Source organism: Diadema antillarum, unplaced genomic scaffold (assembly GCF_040938485.1).
Source record: "Diadema antillarum isolate AM-2024a unplaced genomic scaffold, OU_Dant_1.0 seq00000720_RagTag, whole genome shotgun sequence".
Classification (NCBI taxonomy): Eukaryota; Metazoa; Echinodermata; class Echinoidea; order Diadematoida; family Diadematidae; genus Diadema; species Diadema antillarum.
Window position 1 is genome coordinate 2,120,667 of NW_027271624.1, and position 20,683 is coordinate 2,141,349.

Consider the following 20,683-nt stretch of genomic DNA (forward strand, 5'->3'; position numbering starts at 1 on the left):
TCATTAGAAAGAAATAAGAAGTTGTCGATCGATCTTCTCGTCGAGTTTCTTCCTTTCCTATACGCGCATATGGACCAAGAGCAAATTGCCTAGCTTGTATACATGGGTTCATATCGCCGACGAGTACACACGTACACTTGAACCACGCGCTGCGTGTAAGAAAGTGCAGCAAGCGTTTGTGAGGTGTCCTACAAAATGGGCAGGAAGAGTCGGTATAAGAAATTCAAAGCTGTAGACCCTTACTGTACTGGTCAGAGGAAGGCATTGTTGATTCGGTATGCACTTACGTAATATTTCGTTTTTGTTATCTTTAATTGGTCGAGCAGAAATGTCGAGTATTAAATTGAGTGAAGTGAGGAAGGAGAACAGTAACCGAGTAACGCCGTGGTCCCACGCGTCGATAGTCATGTAATGTACAGTGGTGTGTAAGGGTTCTAGCGGGTTAGCCACACTCCTCTCCACACTATCACTGAGTATCACGGCTGCATGATCTGGAGAGATTCTAAACTTTCTTGAAAAGATGTAGGGATGTGCTACAAACAAAAGAAGAAGATTGCCCTAGGGTGTAATGGTAATGGTAATGGTTTATTGAATAAAATTTATTTGCAGCCATGGAGAAGGCTGAATTCAGTTCGGGAAACCCACTCACCAAGGGGGGGCCCCTCCTTATAAGTAACCCGTCCCCCTTATAAGTAACCCCGTCCCCCTTATAAGTAACCCCCGGGGCACCCCTTATAAGGAGTCTCCACGCTTTTTTGCAATGCAACGCGAAAATGAAAGGACTGCGGCAATTCGCTTGATTATGTCCATAAAGCTTCACAAGTTTCCTAGTTACTCACGAAATTTGAGCAAAATCGGTTCGAGGCATCATATCTAAAATCATGGATTTAAATGCGATGTCAAATGACCCATGCGAATGCTGAAATGCGAGCGATTACTGGCGTGAGTGTCGCCAGGCGCTGCGAGTGATTACTGGCGTGAGTGTCGCCAGGCGCGGCGGCGCGGCAATGCTTGAGTGCAGACGTGGCGACTGAGTACGAAAGTCTCCGTACTCAGTCGCCACGTCTGCACTCAAGCATTGCCGCGCCGCCGCGCCTGGCGACACTCGCGCCAGTAATCGCTCGCATTTCAGCATTCGCATGGGTCGTTTGACATCGCATTTAAATCCATGATTTTAGATATGATGCCTCGAACCGATTTTGCTCAAATCTCGTGAGTAACTAGGAAACTTGTGAAGCTTTATGGACATAATCAAGTGAATTGCCGCAGTCCTTTCATTTTCGCGTTGCATTGCAAAAAAGCGTGGAGACTCCTTATAAGGGGTGCCCTGGGGGTTACTTATAAGGGGGACGGGGTTACTTATAAGGGGGACGGGTTACTTATAAGGAGGGGCCCCCCTTGTGAGTGGGTTTCCCGACCTGAATTGCATAATTTTTTAACACTCATTTTGCAATAATGAAGTCTACATAAATAATCATACAAATATTCTTCAATTGAAATGTAAAACTACACAATTACAGGGATGCCAAGTTCAAAAAAAAATTATGAGTGAGATCTTAACACGACTCGGCATCTCAGCCCGCGAATGTTTGCACGAGCGAGGGTGTGGGAGGGGTTTTCTCCCCTGTGGCCTCCCACGGTAGGGAGCGTTTTCAATTTTTAGCTCTTAATGGTGCGATCAGGTGCATACTTAAGTGACTATTTTTACTTATTTTGAAAGACAAAAGGAAAATATACCTTCAAATGTAACTATCACTTTAATATTTTGAGCAATGCTCATTATTATAGGCCCAAGTTGCAGACTTCGCCCGATGCATGAGAAAAATAGGTGCCATGCGTGAGATCGTGAGAAGGCCCCTAAATGCTTGAGTCTCACGCAGAATGCGTGAGACTTGGTAGCTCTGCAGTCATTATATCTGTACTTGACAGCTGATCACTTCTTTTCTGCATTGTGGGAAAATGTTTTTCATTCATGCCCTATTCTTACTTTTTTTTCCCTTTTTTCTCAGGCAAGGAAATGTCTTCAACAAGGCACCAAAGAAAGATGACTTTGAACAGAAGCCCCCGAAGGGTTTCTTAGACCTTATGGATTCAATAGCATGGAGCAAAAATCAAGCGAAGCCACCTAAGGGAAAACGCAGGAAGGATGAAGATGCAGAAGAAGATATATCAGGTAACATTTTGTGATGTATCCTTTATTGTCATTTGCTTCTTGGCAATCACTGCTTGATTGGCAGATATCTCTGTGATATAGACAGCCAGGATTCTTTTAGTGCAACGACTCTCAAAATGCAGATACACGTGTATGAATTCATACACTCTATTAATGATAGCACCACCTTCATTGCAGTCAACTGAGGTCAACAGTGTAAATTCAATCTAGAGAGTCAGATGTTAAGTGGTGTACCCAGTATGCCTGTATACACTTTCTGTAGTACGTCCAAACATGGGGAAGTAGCAATAAATCAAACAGAGAAGTCACCCTTGCCTGAAATATGTCTATGTGATAGCCAGCAAGCACCTGTCATAAACCAAAGATCAATGAATTTGATATAGGCTAAGGCTACACAATTTCAGCAGTGTGATGTGTGCGGTAATGTTCATACTGAAGGATGTCCTCATACGAGCCTCAAGAAGAATGTCTTGATAGGAGTTTCTAATCAGCTTATTAATAAGAATATATTGTTAATGTACGAAGTGTGTTAATATTGCACTTATGCAATATTATTTCATTAGTCATGGCAGTATGAAACCTGATGTACACTGTATTTGATGTTTGGGATTAATTCTAATGGAACTTTTCTTAACCAAATGAAGACTAGTCCCGAGTGTACTTTGGCAGGTGTCTATGGGAAATGTGTGTTAAAGCAAAATCAGCTCGTCTTCAGTGGGTTTGATATTCCGTGTTTGACTTGCGGCAATCCTGGTGTGTGGATTTTCCATCAGGTATTTCAGTTGTCTTATAGATTATGGTGATTTCATGTGAATTGTTTAAAATACAATTGTATGACAAAAGTATTTCCTTCATGGCTGTGTTTAAAGATCATTGCATTCTCACACAGCCTGAAAGATTCTTTTTATTCAATTCAGAGGAACTGAGAATTGGGATACTTGTGCCAAACACAGCAAGATAGACTTAAATCAAACGTAAAATACAGGTTGGTGACATTTCAAAAATGCTGTTCACATTGTGCAGAAAAGAAGAGCAAGAATGAGAAGTTTAAGCGGCGGCCGTGGGAATCTGATGAACAATTCCTTGGCCGAGTTGACCGGCTGGCTGGCAACATTATCGCCAAAGAGAAGATGGAGATTGTCAAAAGTGGTGGGGACAAGGAGCCCGCCCCCAAGAAACTCACCAAGGAGAAGGAGCGGAAGCTGAAGAGACTCAAGAAGAGTGCAGAGGAAGCCAAGAAAATGTTAGTTTGCTGTGCACTCACCTTTTTAATGAAGAAAGATTTGTAAAAAAAAATGTTTCTGAGAATATTTCATATCCACATCCAAAAGGAAACCACATGTACTGGTATTGGTAGGTGTATAGACTTCATATTCCCGATTACTAAATTGGAAGTTAATCTTTAGATGTAGGTGGTACAACTCTTGTGATTTAACAAAAAATAGAAAAAAAAAAAGATAATTTATTTCTATAAGGCCTATTCCCCGATTACTAAATTGGAAGTTAATCTTTAGATGTAGGTGGTATAACTCTAGTGATTTAAAAAAAGGGAAAAAAAGTGATGAATTATTTCTATGAGGCCTATCTTTTTAATGTCATACATCATGCACTGGAAAGCATACACTGGAATTGGAAAGTACTCCTCAAATTGTTTGCATTCCAGTCATTTGCTGGGTACATGAGACATACATGCATGAGTAGTCTCTTTCTCCCAATAGTTGGTTTATATAATATATTGTATTTCCATAAAAAACAAACAAACAACTGGATAGGTTCTAAGAATTACTGTAGGGTATGTTCATTGGTGGATATTAACAATTATTATCCATACAGAGGATTTTTAGAGCCCAAATACAAGTGTTATTTTGTTGACGCACCTCATAACCTCCGACCCACATAGAAGGTTTGTTGTACTCGACCAATAATTTTGGCCGAGGCGACCAATATTTAAAATATTGGAGGGCAAGAGGGGATTCCCCAAAGTTTTTTATAAACTGCACCGTGATTGGTTGAGATATATACGAGATGACCTGAAATATGAAGTAAAAACGTCTGTGATTGGTCAATCATGAATTAACTAGAATATCGTTTCTTCTAAAATTCTGTGTTTATACAAACAAATTTCATACATCAATTAGTTGAAATTGTTTTTTACACAATTTTTCAAAATATCACTTTCATAACAGGAAGTTAAATTTAGGTTTGATGAAAACAAGTTGCATTTTTTTTTTTTTTTTTTGTGCATGCAGGCGCAAGGCGACGATTGATCTGCAGCTCTGCATGCTCAGCGTTACTGCACTGCTAGATAGCCCGCGCGCGATATAATGTAGCCGGCCGGCCGCCGCCGCTGCGCTTGCATTTACATGCGCGATATGCATATTACAGTTACTGTACATTTACGTACGTGTACGTGTGTACAAGTACGTTATATACAGCACAGTAGGACTAGTTGTGGTAGTAGTAATTCGATCTTTCACGATCTACGGTAGATGTGACGTGAATTGTTTCTCAGATCTCGGATACAAATACATCTAATTCTGGTCTAAATTAGCTAGATATCGGTCTAACAGTAACATGACGGCTACCTTGGACAATAGAGCACTGTTTTATCAGAGACTGAAGTGGATTAACTTGCACTGAAGAGTGTACCGGTACATGTACCATACCCCATGTCAGGATCACTACACAGTAGGAACAGCACTCGGAGTCGGAGACAGAAAGGGTAGGCCTAAGTGAAAACATTCTTTGCTAAAATCCTCTGTAGGATAATAATGATGATATTGAATGTCCTATTTTCGATTAATACAAGGAAATATTGGACTCGCTAAGCAAAATATTGGACTCGTCTTCGACTCGTCCAATATTTGTGCATAGCTCGTCCAATATTTCCTTGTATTAATCTCAAGGCCATCCAATATCATATAAATATTGTTCAATGAAGCAATCAATATTTGTTTTTCCTCATCCTTATCATATTCCTCATGCATCGTGTTGACATCACTACTGTTGCAGATGCAAATGACCTTTGATTACTGCTCTTTCTAATTATCAGGAGACTTGAAGAGAGGAAAGAGTATGCAAAAGCTGTGAAAAATGACAAAATGCTGGATTCTATAGAAAAGGAAATGATGAAAGGTAAGAAATAAGCCCATACATTTTCTTTTACAGGTAACTGCATATCAAGTTGCGGTCACTTTTGTTTCCTTCCATGTCAAACTGATATGAGACATTTCAGCTGTGTTGTGATATCTTGTCATATTTGTGATACCTGCTCTGCATCTATTTTGCTGACATTGAGCAGTGTTTATTTTCATTATGAGATTCTTATTTTCATTATATGTAGAATATGCAGAATGCAATCAATAATATAGACCACATAAGTCAGTGACCCCTTGTGCAATCTCTTTCTCACTGAGAAACTATGTTCAGTTTGCTGTATAAAAAGTGACCACTTGTAGTAAATCGATGTGAAAATGGTTCCTTTTCATAGGTTGAACAATTCAGTCCTGCATTTCTTTGCAGCATTTCTTGTACAAAACTTGGCTGATCCAAAAAGGAAGGAAAACACGAAACACACACACCCTTTCTTTGTTACGAAGGCCCAGTGCCTTAGCATTCCCAGTGACTCAAAACTCTATGTAACAGTATCAAAAACTTGATGAGATTCTTTACACACATATATATATATATATATATATATATATATATATATATATATATATATATATATATATATTTATATATATTCACTATTATTTTTTTAACAATTATCAATGCAATCAGATCATCAAAATGTCGTTTAACAATGACACATTTCTTAATGCCATGCATTGTCACTTTCAACAGATTACGTGTCCATATTGCCATAGTAGTCAAAGATACACTGTAGTGAAAATTGAATGGTTGAAGAAAGTGGACAGGACATTTCTTTGCATTGAAGTACAAGCCATGCATTATTTGTTCTGATGATCATGTTTTATTGTTTGCAGCTGTGTTTAAAAAGTGTTTGATGAGACATACATAACTTCACCTTCCCAGGGTGCATGTTATTCACTCTGCTTGTTGTATTTGTATTGATTGTTATATCCAGATACTGTCAAATTTGGAGAAGTCGCTATGGAACCTCCCACTCTCACAAAAGCCCCCAGGAAGAGTCAAGATGCAGCAAAAGTGAGTACTCACAGGTCTTAGAGAAGTAAAAAGAAAAGAAACTCTATCTGGGGGAACATTTGCAGGCTTTCAAGTGGCCCTACTTTTCCTACTTTTTCCTACTTTTTTACTGCTGTCCCTACTTTTCCTACTTTTTTGCTCAAAATCCTGCTTTTTCCTACTTTTTCCTACTTTTTTGGTGAAAAACCCCGCAAAAAAAAAAATGTGCAAGGCTACTTGGAATAATTCATATTCAGAAATGACGAGTAGACTCTAGTTGCAGATTCTTACAGGTGGGGAGAGCCTCTTCAGCATGAAAGAGGGATAACACACACCAATCAACCACAAGACTGCTGCCAGCCTCAGCTTTTGCTCCTGTGCAGATGTGATTGATCCCACTGATATTGCAGCCTAGGTCTTGGAACAGTGCTCAACCAGCTCTCATCATCGCTCAAAATTACCAGGCTCTCCCAGGAGCAAAAGTGAGGCTGAGGCAGCAGGGTTGTGAGTACAAATTAAGATTTACATGTAACATCAAGAGTTCTGGTGAGTATCGATGAAAACTACTCCAAAAAGCCTGCACATGTCCTGACTTAATCCTACTTTTTTTTTTCTTTAAATGCCCTACTTTTTCCCTCTTATGTCCTACTTTTTCCTACTTTTTTTAGAGATTTTGTTCCTACTTTATTCCTACTCTACTATAGTGCGCTTTGGGCCTTGTGGGAAAAGCGCACTATAAATAATAGTAATAATAATAATAAATAATAATACTTTTTTACATTATCCTGCTTGAAAGCCTGCATTTGTGACACCCCTGATGAAATCCTACCTCATGAATGGCAGCTTCTGTTGTCATGCTTTTTATATCTGTGTACTTCTCCTTTTTGTTTAAAAATATGATGACAAGGGTTGACAACACTTCTCACAACTCCTTGTAGACTGCCTGTGAATTCTTCCCACTTGATCAGTTGACATGTTCTTTCATTTCCTTGTGATATAAAACTTTTTTACTAGCTTTGCTGCTGTCGTGGATGATAATTGTCAGAGGTACACTCCCAGTTTGAGTACAGGCAACTCCTGTTACAAAGAAGTTTGGGGGATTAGCATCTTTCTATCATTATATCAAAATTTTGTTACAGCCAAGCAGTAAAGTACATGAAGATATCTGTAATAATTTTAGGATCTGAATTTTTACTTCGTGGTAACAAGAATTGTGTTGTAACCCAATTTGTTATAACGGGAGTGCACTGTATAAGGGCTGATCTTTCCTGTGGGAAGAGTGAAATTCCTTTACATACTTTTTGTTCTAGTTTTCTTGCATATGCCAGTATGAGAACTTACCTGGTAGGTGAAAAAAGGGTGTTTTGGCTTATTCAGTTTAAGTACATCTTCCTGTTTCAATAAGATTTAATATATTTGGTATGCAAATGTATTTTGCCCGAAGTCATTACAGCAAAGTTATACTGTAATGTTCTCGTGAAATAGATACGGTGGGAGAAATGTGATATCTCATTTTCTCTTCTACTTTGTGTGTTTTGTTTTGCTTTGTCTTCCAACAAACATACAGCCGGGTCAACGAGAGTTGCTTCTCAAAGGACTGATTAATCCTGGACCTTCACAAAAGCATTCGAAAAAAGCAAATACGTCAGGAAAGGCAAGGTTACGGAAGGCCAACCCAAACTCGAAGGAAATAAAAAGAAGGAAAGACATGTCGTCCTCAGAGAAGATGAGATTTGACCGGACCAGAGAAGCTGTGATTGAAGCATATAGGAAACAGAAAAACACCAGGAGGATAGAGTTGCCACAACTTGGTGACGGAGACCCTAGCTAATGCTGTGCAAGGGCAACAGAGTGACTGAACTTTTGAAACTGCTTAAGAATGGGAAACCTCAGTTCTTGAATGATATTTCTGGAGTCGGGGATGATGGGGGAGTGATTTTTGTTTGCTTACAAATTGGAAGTTGCCTTTGAATTTGTATTACTGTTTGATATTTATCTCTGTACAGTAGAACGATGACCCAGTGGTAGTCATGTTAGATGCAGCACCACATCCACATAGGAGAGGCTTCATTGTATGTTTGACACTACATCATTTCCAAATGACATTTAAACAAATAACAGGCTATGTAGAATTGAGTGGCAGTGGCAGTGAATGCAAGATTTCATCACAAAATCCTGTACATATCACTGTCAAACTCACATTTTGTTTTCTTCCTTTTGTTCTTGTTACATGTACATGTTTGAGGATGCCAACTTTGTAATTGCTTGCTCATGCCATCTTTCTTCAGTTCGCACTTATTGTCCTTATGAGGAATACAGTCAACCTTGCCTATAAAGTCAAATCTATTTGAACTGAAGAAATATGGTTACTTCAACTTGGAGAAAATTCAACTAATGAGGGATTAACCTGTTGAGGACAAGTCCCTAGAATACTCGGGCAACTGTCTGAGGGAAGTCTGTGTTGTAGCAAAATCAGCCCGTCCTCAATGGGTTAAATCAAGAGAATATAAAGAGAAGAGGGCTTGAAAAAACCTTCAACTTAGGCAATTTGAAGTGTAGAGGTCAACTTAAGCAAGGTTGACTGTGCAGTACTTGTAGATCAATGGATAAAGTCAGATATTTCTAGAGACGAAGCAGTAAGGAAACCACCATGGTAATATTTGTTGTCAAAAAAACAACAAACCACAATACAAATGTACTTATTATAATTTCCATGAAGTTTTGAATGTTTTGTTGTTAGAGGACATCCATCTCAGCCAATGCATGCATAATGTATGTACTTCTCTGTTTCCCCTTGAAATGCTTAATCCTCCCTTTTTATGTGGTAAAAGTTGTCATTGTATACTTGTTACTTGTTGCAGTAATCCCAATTGCAGCTCCTTGGAAGCTATACTGGGATACAAATCATGTCATGTGCCAATGGAGGGGCAGAAGTGACAAGATCGTGCATTTCTCTATTATGTACAATAAAAGCGAGAGTGTCTGTGCAAGTAAAAACATTGGTCCCTTTCTACAGCATGTGGAACCCATTAGGAGGTTGCATCTTGTTGATGAAAGGGAGTGCAACCTCTCTTAACATGGTTGCTGCAAATTACAAATGTATGGCCAATTGATGCTTATACATTGTATCCAAATAAAGGGGATTTCTTGGCTAATGAAGACTTTAATAAGTTTATCACTTTTTTGCTTTTAAAGACTCCACGATGTGGAGATTTATGGAGTGACAAGGTAGACCCGGTTCGGATATACAGTACTGTATTTGAGAATCCTCGTAACGAATAGTGTGTAGTTTGTTCAGCTGTATCACTGATCTCTACATAAGTAGGCCTACACACACTGCATTTGAAGAATTTTGACAAGATTCAACCAATCATTGAATATTGATTAAAGGAATCAATAGAAGGCTTGTCAATAAAAAAAAAACTTTAAAAATTCTTTCTCTTCCTTCTGCCCGGCCCTCCCCACCCCCCCCCCCCCCCTAAAAAGGTAAGAATATACATGATTAGATGACTCTGTCAGCTCCAAGTGGGGTATAGTGTTATGTATCGGGATCGTCTGTAGTCCTACATGTGTGTGGGTGTATAGCAACCTATGGACTTCACCTTGTGAAAATTTGTTGAAAGAAAATTGCTGCAGTCTCGAGTATCTCTTCATTACAGGGCTTGTCTGTACTTGGATTTTTATGGTAAGGAACTCATGAGCTTGTATGTACAAATGTACATCACATTTGTGGCATCCAATAATGAAGAAAATAGTGTAAAGGAAGGATCTAACACTTAATAAAGATTTTAAAAGTACACAAAGACCTGTAGTGTTTGCAAAACAAGACTTTATTTGTGTTTTGACTGTTACAATGTGTTTTCTTCCATAACTGTACAAAATCCTGCTACAAAATCATTTCATGGTCCCAAACACTCTACAGTTTGAAGTCATCTCCAGGACACACAGAATACATATCAAAACTCATTGCACCATTTGCATCCCCTGACACCAAGCATTTGGATATTAGAAATCGGTATCCATTATGTTGACCTTTCATCACGACTCACATGTAGTATGCACAGACTGTTAGAAATAATTTTGAAATGGCACAGGGAATACACTCGTCTTTGAGCGATTTGAAGCTCTTATTTGCAAAAATAACTTTTCTTGCTGAGTAATTCCATCAAATCTTGCTTGTTTTGAGAGCATTTTTTTTTTCATGATTGAATCGCTTCAAAACACTTGTGTAATTTGTTTTCACAATAGTGCAATTTGCAAAATGTTTCATGGTCACAGTAAATGGTACACATGTACCACAGTACATGTGTGTGCAAAAGGGATGCTACAAATATCTTTCTTTAAAATCATGCATAATGCTAGCCTCCATGGCTACAGACTACTGCAATAGGGCTGCAAATAAAAACAGCAACCGTATAGATCAGAGTTTAAATCTCAGATTTTATCATCATTATGAACACATCTTCTGCAGTTAGGTCCTTGAGATCCAGTACTGCTGCCGCTCATTTTACAGTGTCTGTTGCTGGTGTGAACAAGCACATCAACATGATCATGTGGTATCCTAGACCATCATACCGCATTGATGTTAAAGGAGAATGACACCAAGTAAAACGAATAATGTTTGAGTGCATTTTGATTTCATGAATTTCACGAGAGCCAAGATTCACGAAATTAAAATGCACGTGAAGGCTCTTGTCTACACTGTATGCACTGAATGCCAGAGGCACTTTGCGAAAATTTCTTGCCGCTAAAATACATGTATCATGTTTAACAGTAGATTGACGGAATGCGGCAATATCAGTAGAACACATCAGCAAAGTTTGGGGGAAATTTGAACACTCTGTTCCTCCATTCCTGGATGTAGCGACTACTACAGTTTGTGATGTTAAGCACTGAAAATGTAGTAAAGAATAGATGTATTCAACATATTTTGACTTTTCTAGCATAATGAAAGAACACTCGACTTTCCTCTTTCAGAAAGCAGGGGGAATAGCATCGGGAATAGCATCATCATAACATGTTAGCAGCAAGTCAAGGCAATTTGTACCTATTATAAAATACATGTATGACATTTTGTGAATTCTCTTTATATTTTCTGTATTTTGTTTTCCATATGTGGCGTGACGAAGTGTGGTACTGTAGTATTTTCATCCAGCAACAGCTGCATCAAAACTTGAACAATTCCTAAATTTTGCTCAGATTGTCTGATTTTTGTCAAACTTTACTGATGTGTTTTACTTTATTGCTGCATTCACTCATTGCACATATACAATGTATGTTTGGGTTTCATTCATGGTACATTGTGTGTGAGCGAGTATACCCTCTACTGTCCAGAATTTCTTCTTGTGTTATCTATGATCGTCATATGGCATCCATTTGCTGTCCTGACTATGAGTAAACACATCCTCGGCAGTCACGTCAATGTTTTCATCCGGGATAGGCATGACAAGTCTGTGTGCTAGGAGCATCATGCGGTACGGAGAAACATCCTTCCTCATGCTGTATGTGTAGTCCCCGACAATCGGATGACCGATGCTCTTACAGTGCACCCGAAGCTGGTGTCGTCGCCCTGAGAGGAATCAGTCATACAAACTTGTCAACAACACAGGAGCCATGGGGGGTTTTAAGTTTAAAAGGGAGAGAGGGGATGTCATGGGTAATGTTCATGGTTGGGTCAAGGGACAATTGTATTCTTTCATGCAATATTTTCCTCATGAAATTCATATAAAATCACATAATTTCAAAACAAGGGAATATGAAATATTGATGAAATCCTCCCTTCTTTCTTGTACTGGGAACCATAAAAACCATAACACCTTGTTATACAGTGCACTCCCATTATACTGAACAGAGTTATAATGAATTACTGTTACAACGAAATAAACTTCAGGCTGTAACACTATCCTCCCTTTGTTTTTTAATTGTTTATTTGTTCGGTAATACAGTAACAAAATTTTGATATAACGAAAGAAAACTGTCGGTCCCAACGACTTTGTTACAATGGGAGTCCACTGTATCGGGTTTCTCATTATATCAGGGCACAAAAAAAAAGAAATATAAAGAGATTGGACAAGCAAAATCACCTTGCTATTAATCAAGAGGGTTTTGTTGTATCAGAGCTCGTTAAAATGAGGTTCCACTGTACAACCACCCGCTGCAATCATTGCAATGCTTCTGGCCTTGAGGCAAAGGTGTGTGAAATCACCTTTGCTGTACCAAAAATTCCTATTTCTTAAAAGGAAAGCCCCCTTGATACACAGCCATATCTTAAAAGCTGACTTGAAAATCTAGTCCAATCATGTCTACTCTGGGTGATTGATTGAAATGAAGTCTTATGTTTGGTTTCAAGCATACTCTCTATGCATTGAGATGATGGTTATACATGTATATGGCAACAAACCACAAATATCCCGTTAGATTTACCGGTGTGAGGTTGTAGCAGCACTTTGGTGGCAGGCTCGCCTTCATACTCGCCCCTCGCTACCACCTGCAGCCGTGTCAGTGCAGTCAGCAGCCTGGTGCCTTGGGGGCACCTCCCATCATCAACCCTCATCATGTGGGTCAGGCCCTCCTCCGGGTTTTGGTAGATGGACCGCCTCACCTCCAGCTCATCTCCCGTAACATGACCTCTGACCTTTAGTTAAGAGGAAGAAGAACAAAGAAAGTATAATTAGTTATACTTGGGGAAGTATTTCATTCCATAAAGTTGCCATGATTGCTCTCATTACACCCGAGAGGATTATGGTAGTCTGGGGAATTAACCTTACACCAACAAAATGGTATGGCACACTAAGACCAATTCAGGTGACATGCTGTTTTACTACCAGTGAAAGTTTATTCACTGTTACACCATCATGAAAACATACAGGATGTTGCCGCCAAGAGCACTTGAGTGGCATTAAAGTTGAGAGCAGAGGAACAGTTGCACCTTTAGCTGTCATAATACTTAGGTGATTTAATATCCATTACAAATCATTCATATGCTAAGTTGTGATTGGGACATTAAGATTTTTCTGGATACTGGGAATGTCCTAAAAGATAAATAAATAAAAATAAAAAATGAAAAAATTGGGCTACAACGTTTAACATCTGATGCTGAAAATGTATGTCCCTCAATCACCAAGAGATTTCTTGCAGTGTCGGTCTAAACTTCAACATGTTCTATGAATAACATATCAGTCATATGGCAGTCAATTGCAGCATATCAAGCAATTATTCCTTCACTTTCGTTTAACATACTACATTGTAAAATTATCTCACCAGTGCCAGATACTGTTTGGTCACTTTGCGATCCTTGAACATCTCCATGCCAACAGCAGAGGCCTTCTTGTTGAGGGCGATGCAAAGAACACCACTTGTTGAATAGTCCAAGCGATGCACAAATCTTTCAAGGTGAATGAGTAATAGGAAGAGTAATCGCGTGAGCAAGTTACACCATGCAAATTAATGTGAAATGTTTGCCTAATGTCTTTCTCCTTTAGAATAAGGGAACTCACAGTACCTTAGATGAGTATTTAAAACTACAGCTTCGTATTAGATTGGGCTGCATTTTTATCATTTCAAGTCATGCATTATGACACAAGTTTTGAAGGGCAAAGTTCAAGAGCTTTACTGTACCTATACCTGGTTAACCGGGGGGCCAAAAGCTAAAAACAGAGGTCGAGTTGCACTCTCTCTACAAACTAAGTAGACCATGCTTATTTTCAAGTTTTTATTGTAACAAACAACATTCCACTGGTCTACCTCAAAAAATTTGTTGCGAAAGCCTCCAAATCCAAGATGGCGTCCAAGATGGCCGCCATATTTACTGAATTTGTTATTTAAATGATAGAATTCGATAGAAACATCAGATTTCAACAAATGTGATGTCATATGAAAGAGAATAAAATTTTCTACAAGTTGATACCATTTTTGTGGGTTATTGTGATAAATGGATTGAGATTTTAAGGAAAACACACTCATTTTTTGATATTTTTCTGAAAAAAGGAAAATCATGAAAATGCTTGATTCAGCATAAATCAAAGAAAGACTGAAGGATTATCTTGAAACGTTTCAAGAATTTTGTTTGACATATAATTAATATTTGGAGAAAATTAGGGGTCAGTACCATTTTTGGTTCAGGAGTTATAATGTCTCAAACTTGAAAACTCACTATGTAAAAATGGCCACTTTAGTTGTGACCAACACCTTGTTGTTCGTAAAAAAGTCTGCGCGCACTAAGACTACTACACGCACCACTGGCACTGGCGCTTGCAGCAGTGCCAGTGGTGCGTGTAGTAGTCTTAGCGCGCGCAGACTTTTTCTTTGACAGACAAGGGTTTGTGCCTGCAAACTAACTTTTCATACCAAGTAGTAGCTCAGGTGATACTGATCACTATTATTTGAAAGTAGATTGTTCTGAAGCAGATGAGTTGAAGCAAAAAAAAAAAATACAAATAGAGGTAGTAGCTTGAAACTTGGCACCAATCTTGTTATAGATAGTTTAAGACAGAATTTAGATCAAAAAAAAAAGAAAAAAAAGTCAAGATGACAGCCATCAAAGTTGACATAGTGTATTGCGCCAAATTAAATGTATTATTTCGTTTTTGATACAAATTTGTCTGTTGTGCTATCTTAAACCGTCTTAAGTTTTTATGGACACATTTTTTAAACCAGTGATATTCTACTCTCCGAAAAAGAAAAAACAAATCGAGTGGAAGTTTTTACTTTGGATGTGAGGAGTGAATAACAGAAAACGGTGAATTTAGAGTGAAATTGGAGTGACTTTTGAGTGAAAATGTTCATTTTCACTCATTTTAGAGTGACCTTAGAGCTCCACACTAACTTTTATATTTGGTGGCCCAAAGGCAAATATCCGACCTTTTTTTTTGGTGGCCCTTTTTTGGTGGCCCGACCAGGCCACCAAATTCTTCATTTCTGACATTTTGGTGGCCCGACGTGCGTTTTTTTGTGGCCCCGGGCCACCGGACCACCGTTAGTGTCGAGCCCTGCCTTTATAGGGATCACTCGTCACTCTTCGAGTGATCCCCGAGGTCACTCTAAAATGAATGAAAACGAACATTTTCACTCTCGAGTGATCCTGATATCTAATATAGGAAAGCATCTACCAATGGCATAAGTTCAGATCAATTGTGACACTATAACCCACATGAAATCAGCCTAAAAACAATGTAAGAAAAATCTGATAATGGAAAATACAGTTTCAGCATGCTTATTTGTAAATGTGAATATACAGCACGAATAATCAATTTGGACAATTTTATTCGAACAATATACTGAAAAGTAATTTCGCAAAACACATTCAAGAGCAAAGTTGAGAAATTGCCGCCATGTTGGATTTTTTTTTTTTTTTTGGGGGGGGGGTGGTCGGATCAGAAGGGCTTTTAAGGACATCTACGGATCAGACATTATTACACATAAACCATCATCATTCACGTTTCTACAACAGCAGAGTAACATACAAGTAAAAAAGCATATCTTTGATACAGAAGCATTTCTTTTTAATCAAAGATTGGGCCTTACCCAAACACTGGAATGAGCTCCACCCCCCCCCCCCCCCCAAAAAAAAGACCCTCAATATGGTTTACACTAGTACAATATCGTTCGGATGTATAGAAACATGTAATAGACAGCAATATAAGAAGATTAAAAAATATATCAAATTATTAAGTTATAAGTAGAGATTTAACTTTGACGCAACACACTAAAGGTATTGTTTACCATTGGGAGAGATATCACATTCGATTTATATGTGCAGGTTAGTTGTATTACAAAACATTCTACCATGTAAAAAACAATTATAATAAAGCCTAAAACATATGGAGATATCACCAAGAAACCATAACCATGATAACTGTTGACATAAAAAAACATTCTTATCAGATCTATTTAGTATATCTAACAATATTTAGCATTAATTATACTGATTTAAGTTTGTACAGTAATCCCTAACTCACAGTTTAGAACTAGTTTGAGGAATTAAGTAAAGCTGGTTTTTGTTTTACGTGCACAATGGTAAATAATGCCTTGAACGACAACCTCCATTAATTACCGCCAACTTTGTGTGGATACTATTTTTATCGCTAAGTATTACACATTGGCAAAATTTGTGCCAAATTTTAAGCTCCTATCTCTTTTTGAAAAATACTTTCAGTTCAATCTTATCTGCCTCAGAACAATCTACTATGATGAAATGCTACAGTAATAGCGACCAGCGTCACCTACCACTTGGCATGAAAAGTTAGTTTGCAGGTATACTTGCAAGTCACTAGACCATTACAGTATTACATGTGACCATGTAAACACATTGTAAGCAAAATTTATAATGCATAAATATAATTTTTTTTCAAGTTTTAGATGTTAACTTGTCAAGAGTGTATGATATTACCTGTAATTCCAGAAATATGAATTATGTCTCAATCTCAGTAAATCTCAATCTCAATCGCAGGTTTCAAAATAATTCTTCAGTTCTTCTTTGACAAATACTAAATCATGCATTTTTACATTTCTTCCTTTTTTCAAAACAATATAAAAATATGGATCCCCCCAAAAAAGAGAAGCAAACAACCCCCCCCCCCCCAATTTATCACAATACACAGCTAAAGTGGTATCAACTTTTAGAAAGTTTTACTCTCCTTCATATGACATAAAATTTGTTGCAATCCAATGTCTCTATCAAATTTTATGTTTGAAATGTTAATTTCAATAAAATGGCGGCCCTGTTGGACCGCATCTGTACTTTGCAACAAATCTACTGAGGTGTACTTACGGAACATTGCTTAGTATGCTTAATATTATGTATGGTCTTGTTTATAGAGAGAGTGGAACTCGAAAAGTAAGCACGATCTTGGATTTGACCCTCTGTGACGTCTTTGGGAACAGATGCGTGTAAATAACATATTATGGAAAATGGGATTTCAAGTTTGAGACATTATAACTCCTGAACCAAATACAATACTGACCTCTAATTTTCTCCAAATATTGATTATATGGGAAAGATGTTAATTTCTGCATGATTTTCATAAACATTTTTAATTTTTTTAAAAACTTTTTAGGGAAATATTCATGGTGCATTCTGAAAAATGTCTCCATAAAAACCTAAGATGGTTTGAAATGGCATTAAAATGTTCAGAATATATAAAAACCATATAAATAGACAGCAAAACAGACAAAATTGTATCAAAATCGAAATGATACATTTACTTTGGCGCAATACACTATGTCAGCTTTGATGGCCTGCAATCTTGAATTTTTTGAGTGATTGATCCAAATTTTGTTTTAAACTTTCTATAGCAAGGTTATTTCAAGCTTCTACCTCTATTTGAAAGATATCTTTTGCTTCATCTCATCTGCTTCAGAACAATCTACTTTGAAATAATAGCAATCAGCGTCACCTGAGCTACCACTTGGTATGAAAAGTTACTTTGCAGGCACAAACCCTTGTTTGTCAAAGAAAAAGTCTGCGTTTGCCAAGACTACTAAACGCACCATCGGCACTGCTACAAGCGCCAGTGGCAGTGGTGCGTGTACTAGTCTTAATGCGCGCAGACTTTTTTTACGAACAACAAGGTGTTGGTCACAACTAAAGTGGCCATTTTTACATAGTGAGTTTTCAAGTTTGAGACATTATAACTCCTGAACCGAAAACGGTACTGACCCCTAATTTTCTCCAAATATTAATTATATGTCAAACAAAATTCTTGAAACGTTTCAAGATAATCCTTCAGTCTTTCTTTGATTTATGCTGAATCAAGTATTTTCATGATTTTCCTTTTTTTCAGAAAAATATCAAAAATGAGTGTTTTTCCTTAAAATCTCAATCCATTTATCACAATAACCCACAAAAATGGTATCAACTTGTAGAAAATTTTATTCTCTTTCACATGACATCAAATTTGTTGAAATCTGAAGTTTCAATCAAATTCTATCTTTCAAATAACAAATTTAGTAAATATGGCGGCCATCTTGGACGCCATCTTGGATTTGGAGGCTTTCGCAACAAATTTTTTGAGGTAGACCAGTGGAATGTTGTTTGTTACAATAAAAACTTGAAAATAAGCATGGTCTACTTAGTTTGTAGAGAGAGTGCAACTCACTCGTTAAGTAAGGGACTTTTTGGGGTTTGGCCCTCCGGTTAGGTCTATTCTGCAATGCTTTTATCACCATGCATTTTGTAAGTCAACTCAAACTACTACATCTATCAACTTGCAAATACTTTGCCTCCTGTAACACAAATGCATCAATTGTATATCATCTCCAAGGAAGGATATTGCTAACTTTTCTCTTGAAGAGGGATAATTCTTTCTTTTTCAATCAATATGATTCTAAAGAGTAAATTTGACTGGCAAAAATTACCTTACAAGTCCAAGTTCACGAAATACATTCCACATAACAGGGGATGAATATACACTCACATATGAATTATCATACCCTTTTTTTTTACCAGCATCAAATGAGCAATGTTGTATAAATCTACAACTTATTCAGACAGAGGTCATTTAGATTTGACAAATTCAACTTGCAATCATGAGGTATTTCATTCACTGAATATCTCTACCTTAAAAAAAAAAAGTTCATAAAATTACCGGAAACTGTGGCAGAGTTGTCCATCTACCAAGTCTGGGTAGAGATGTGCTAATTGTGTCTCCACAGTCACCGCATCTTCTGCCTTGTCACTGTTGATCTTAACATCATAGTGTTTGTCAACAATGATGTAGTTGTTACTTTTGTATAAAATCTGTTGACCACAAGGAAAAACATAAAATATCCTTTTGAATGTGTTTTTCATGTTGCTGTACAACAATTGGCAATACTTCATCAAGACACTTGAATAAACAAAGGGCCAATTCAATATTTTCACCAAGAGCATACTGGTGCAGGTACAGACTTATCCTTAAGTTTAAGCGCATGAATTCCTGTGTAAGTGATTTGTGTCTGTGTCACATGCCTTTTGGGTCTACCTAATTGGCAGCAATAACCTACACTATGGATGATCATAGAGTGACAGATAAATGTGTCTGACTGAGTATGTATCTCTAGAGGAAAATATTGATTTTGCTGTAATGATACTCAGGAGACCCTTAGTGTGACATATGTATAAAAGGGCTGACATCATCTCTATGGCTCATTTTACTACTGAATGTAATTTGTTTGTTTGTCTTTTTTATTTTGTGTTGGAGCTTTGGCGACACTTAACTGTACCCTTCTTTCTTTCTTTTTTGTTAACCCGCTGAGGACGAGTCCCGAGTATACTCAGGCAAGTGTCTATGGGAAATGCGTGTTGTAGCAAAATCAAACTGTCCTCAACGGGTTAATGTACTGTACATATATTTTTCAACATGGTCATTGTGGAAATAACTGCCTAAATTTAAAGCTAACATGTACATGTAACCAAACCCAAAAGACTAAGGTTAATTTGCCTTCCTTATAGGCAAAAGTAGTGATGCCAGTGAGCTCAACCAAAAATGTCAAAATTAAGCCCATGGTCATATCCAGTGACGAACCACAGCAGCAGCTCCTTGTCTTTATTTGCACCATGGTAAATATCAACAGTTATGATTTAAGTCTCTGTATCACATTAACTTTCCTCGCTCTTTTTTCATACCTGTGGTTTGTTTGTTTGTTTTCATTTCATTACCTTTATGTCATCCAAGCTTGCTGGGGAATTCATTCCAAGTAGAACTCGACACATGTATGAGTACTTCCAGCGAAGATAAACATGAACATGTTGACTCACTCTGCCTGCCAGCATTCATGGGTGCTTTTCATGGACACAGTAAAGTTGTGCAAATCATCTACAAAGACAAGCCTATAAAAAAATAATAATACAAAAAAAAAAATGATGAGTAATAATTTGAAAAAAATAAAGAGTACACTACATGGTAAGCATTTTATCCATCCACCTTGCTACGGAAAGAGTTCCTTATGTCCCCCCCCCCCCCCCCCCCCCACTAATTTGCAGAAAATAAATAAATCTCTACACACTTCATGTATATATATACATATTTTCTTCAACAGATGAGGCAATAGGCACTCGAGAGGCTATGCCATTTTTGGGAGAAATACATGAAACAATGTACATTTCCTTCCCAGCTCATTCTCAACTATTTGAGGCTTGCTGATTGCCTTCCTGATAAGGTACAAGGCAAGAGTCTATATCATTCTATCAAGGTCAGGGCCTCAGGGGTTTTCTATCCGGCAGTGTATAAATTTACAACCACACACGTGTGGTTGTAGTTGTATCCAAAATCCCAGTCGCTCGATACATCCAAGTCACTAGTCCCCTCTACTAGGTATATCCAAAGCCAGAGTGGCCGGCTAGATACAGCCACATCAACTCGCAGTGCGATGTACATCATACAT

The 20,683-nt window shown here is 37.8% G+C and overlaps 2 protein-coding genes across 2 annotated transcripts; one reads left to right on the forward strand and one right to left on the reverse strand.

Annotated features, from left to right (window-relative positions):
- Positions 1 to 195: 195 nt before the first annotated feature.
- On the forward strand, positions 196 to 8,679 carry LOC139738107 (coiled-coil domain-containing protein 137-like). Its single transcript, XM_071648776.1, has 6 exons — positions 196 to 275; positions 2,010 to 2,173; positions 3,197 to 3,416; positions 5,226 to 5,308; positions 6,264 to 6,343; positions 7,890 to 8,679. The coding sequence occupies exons 1-6, from the start codon at positions 196 to 198 to the stop codon at positions 8,151 to 8,153; spliced, it is 891 nt and encodes a 296-aa protein (XP_071504877.1). The 3' UTR covers positions 8,154 to 8,679.
- A 2,991-nt stretch (positions 8,680 to 11,670) lies between these two features.
- LOC139738086 (RNA pseudouridylate synthase domain-containing protein 1-like) lies at positions 11,671 to 20,072 on the reverse strand. The gene is made up of 5 exons (XM_071648748.1): positions 19,959 to 20,072; positions 18,907 to 19,058; positions 13,583 to 13,706; positions 12,746 to 12,956; positions 11,671 to 11,891 (listed from the first exon to the last, which is right to left on the reverse strand). Exons 1-5 carry the CDS (start codon positions 20,070 to 20,072, stop codon positions 11,671 to 11,673), a joined length of 822 nt encoding a protein of 273 aa, XP_071504849.1.
- Positions 20,073 to 20,683: the final 611 nt, after the last annotated feature.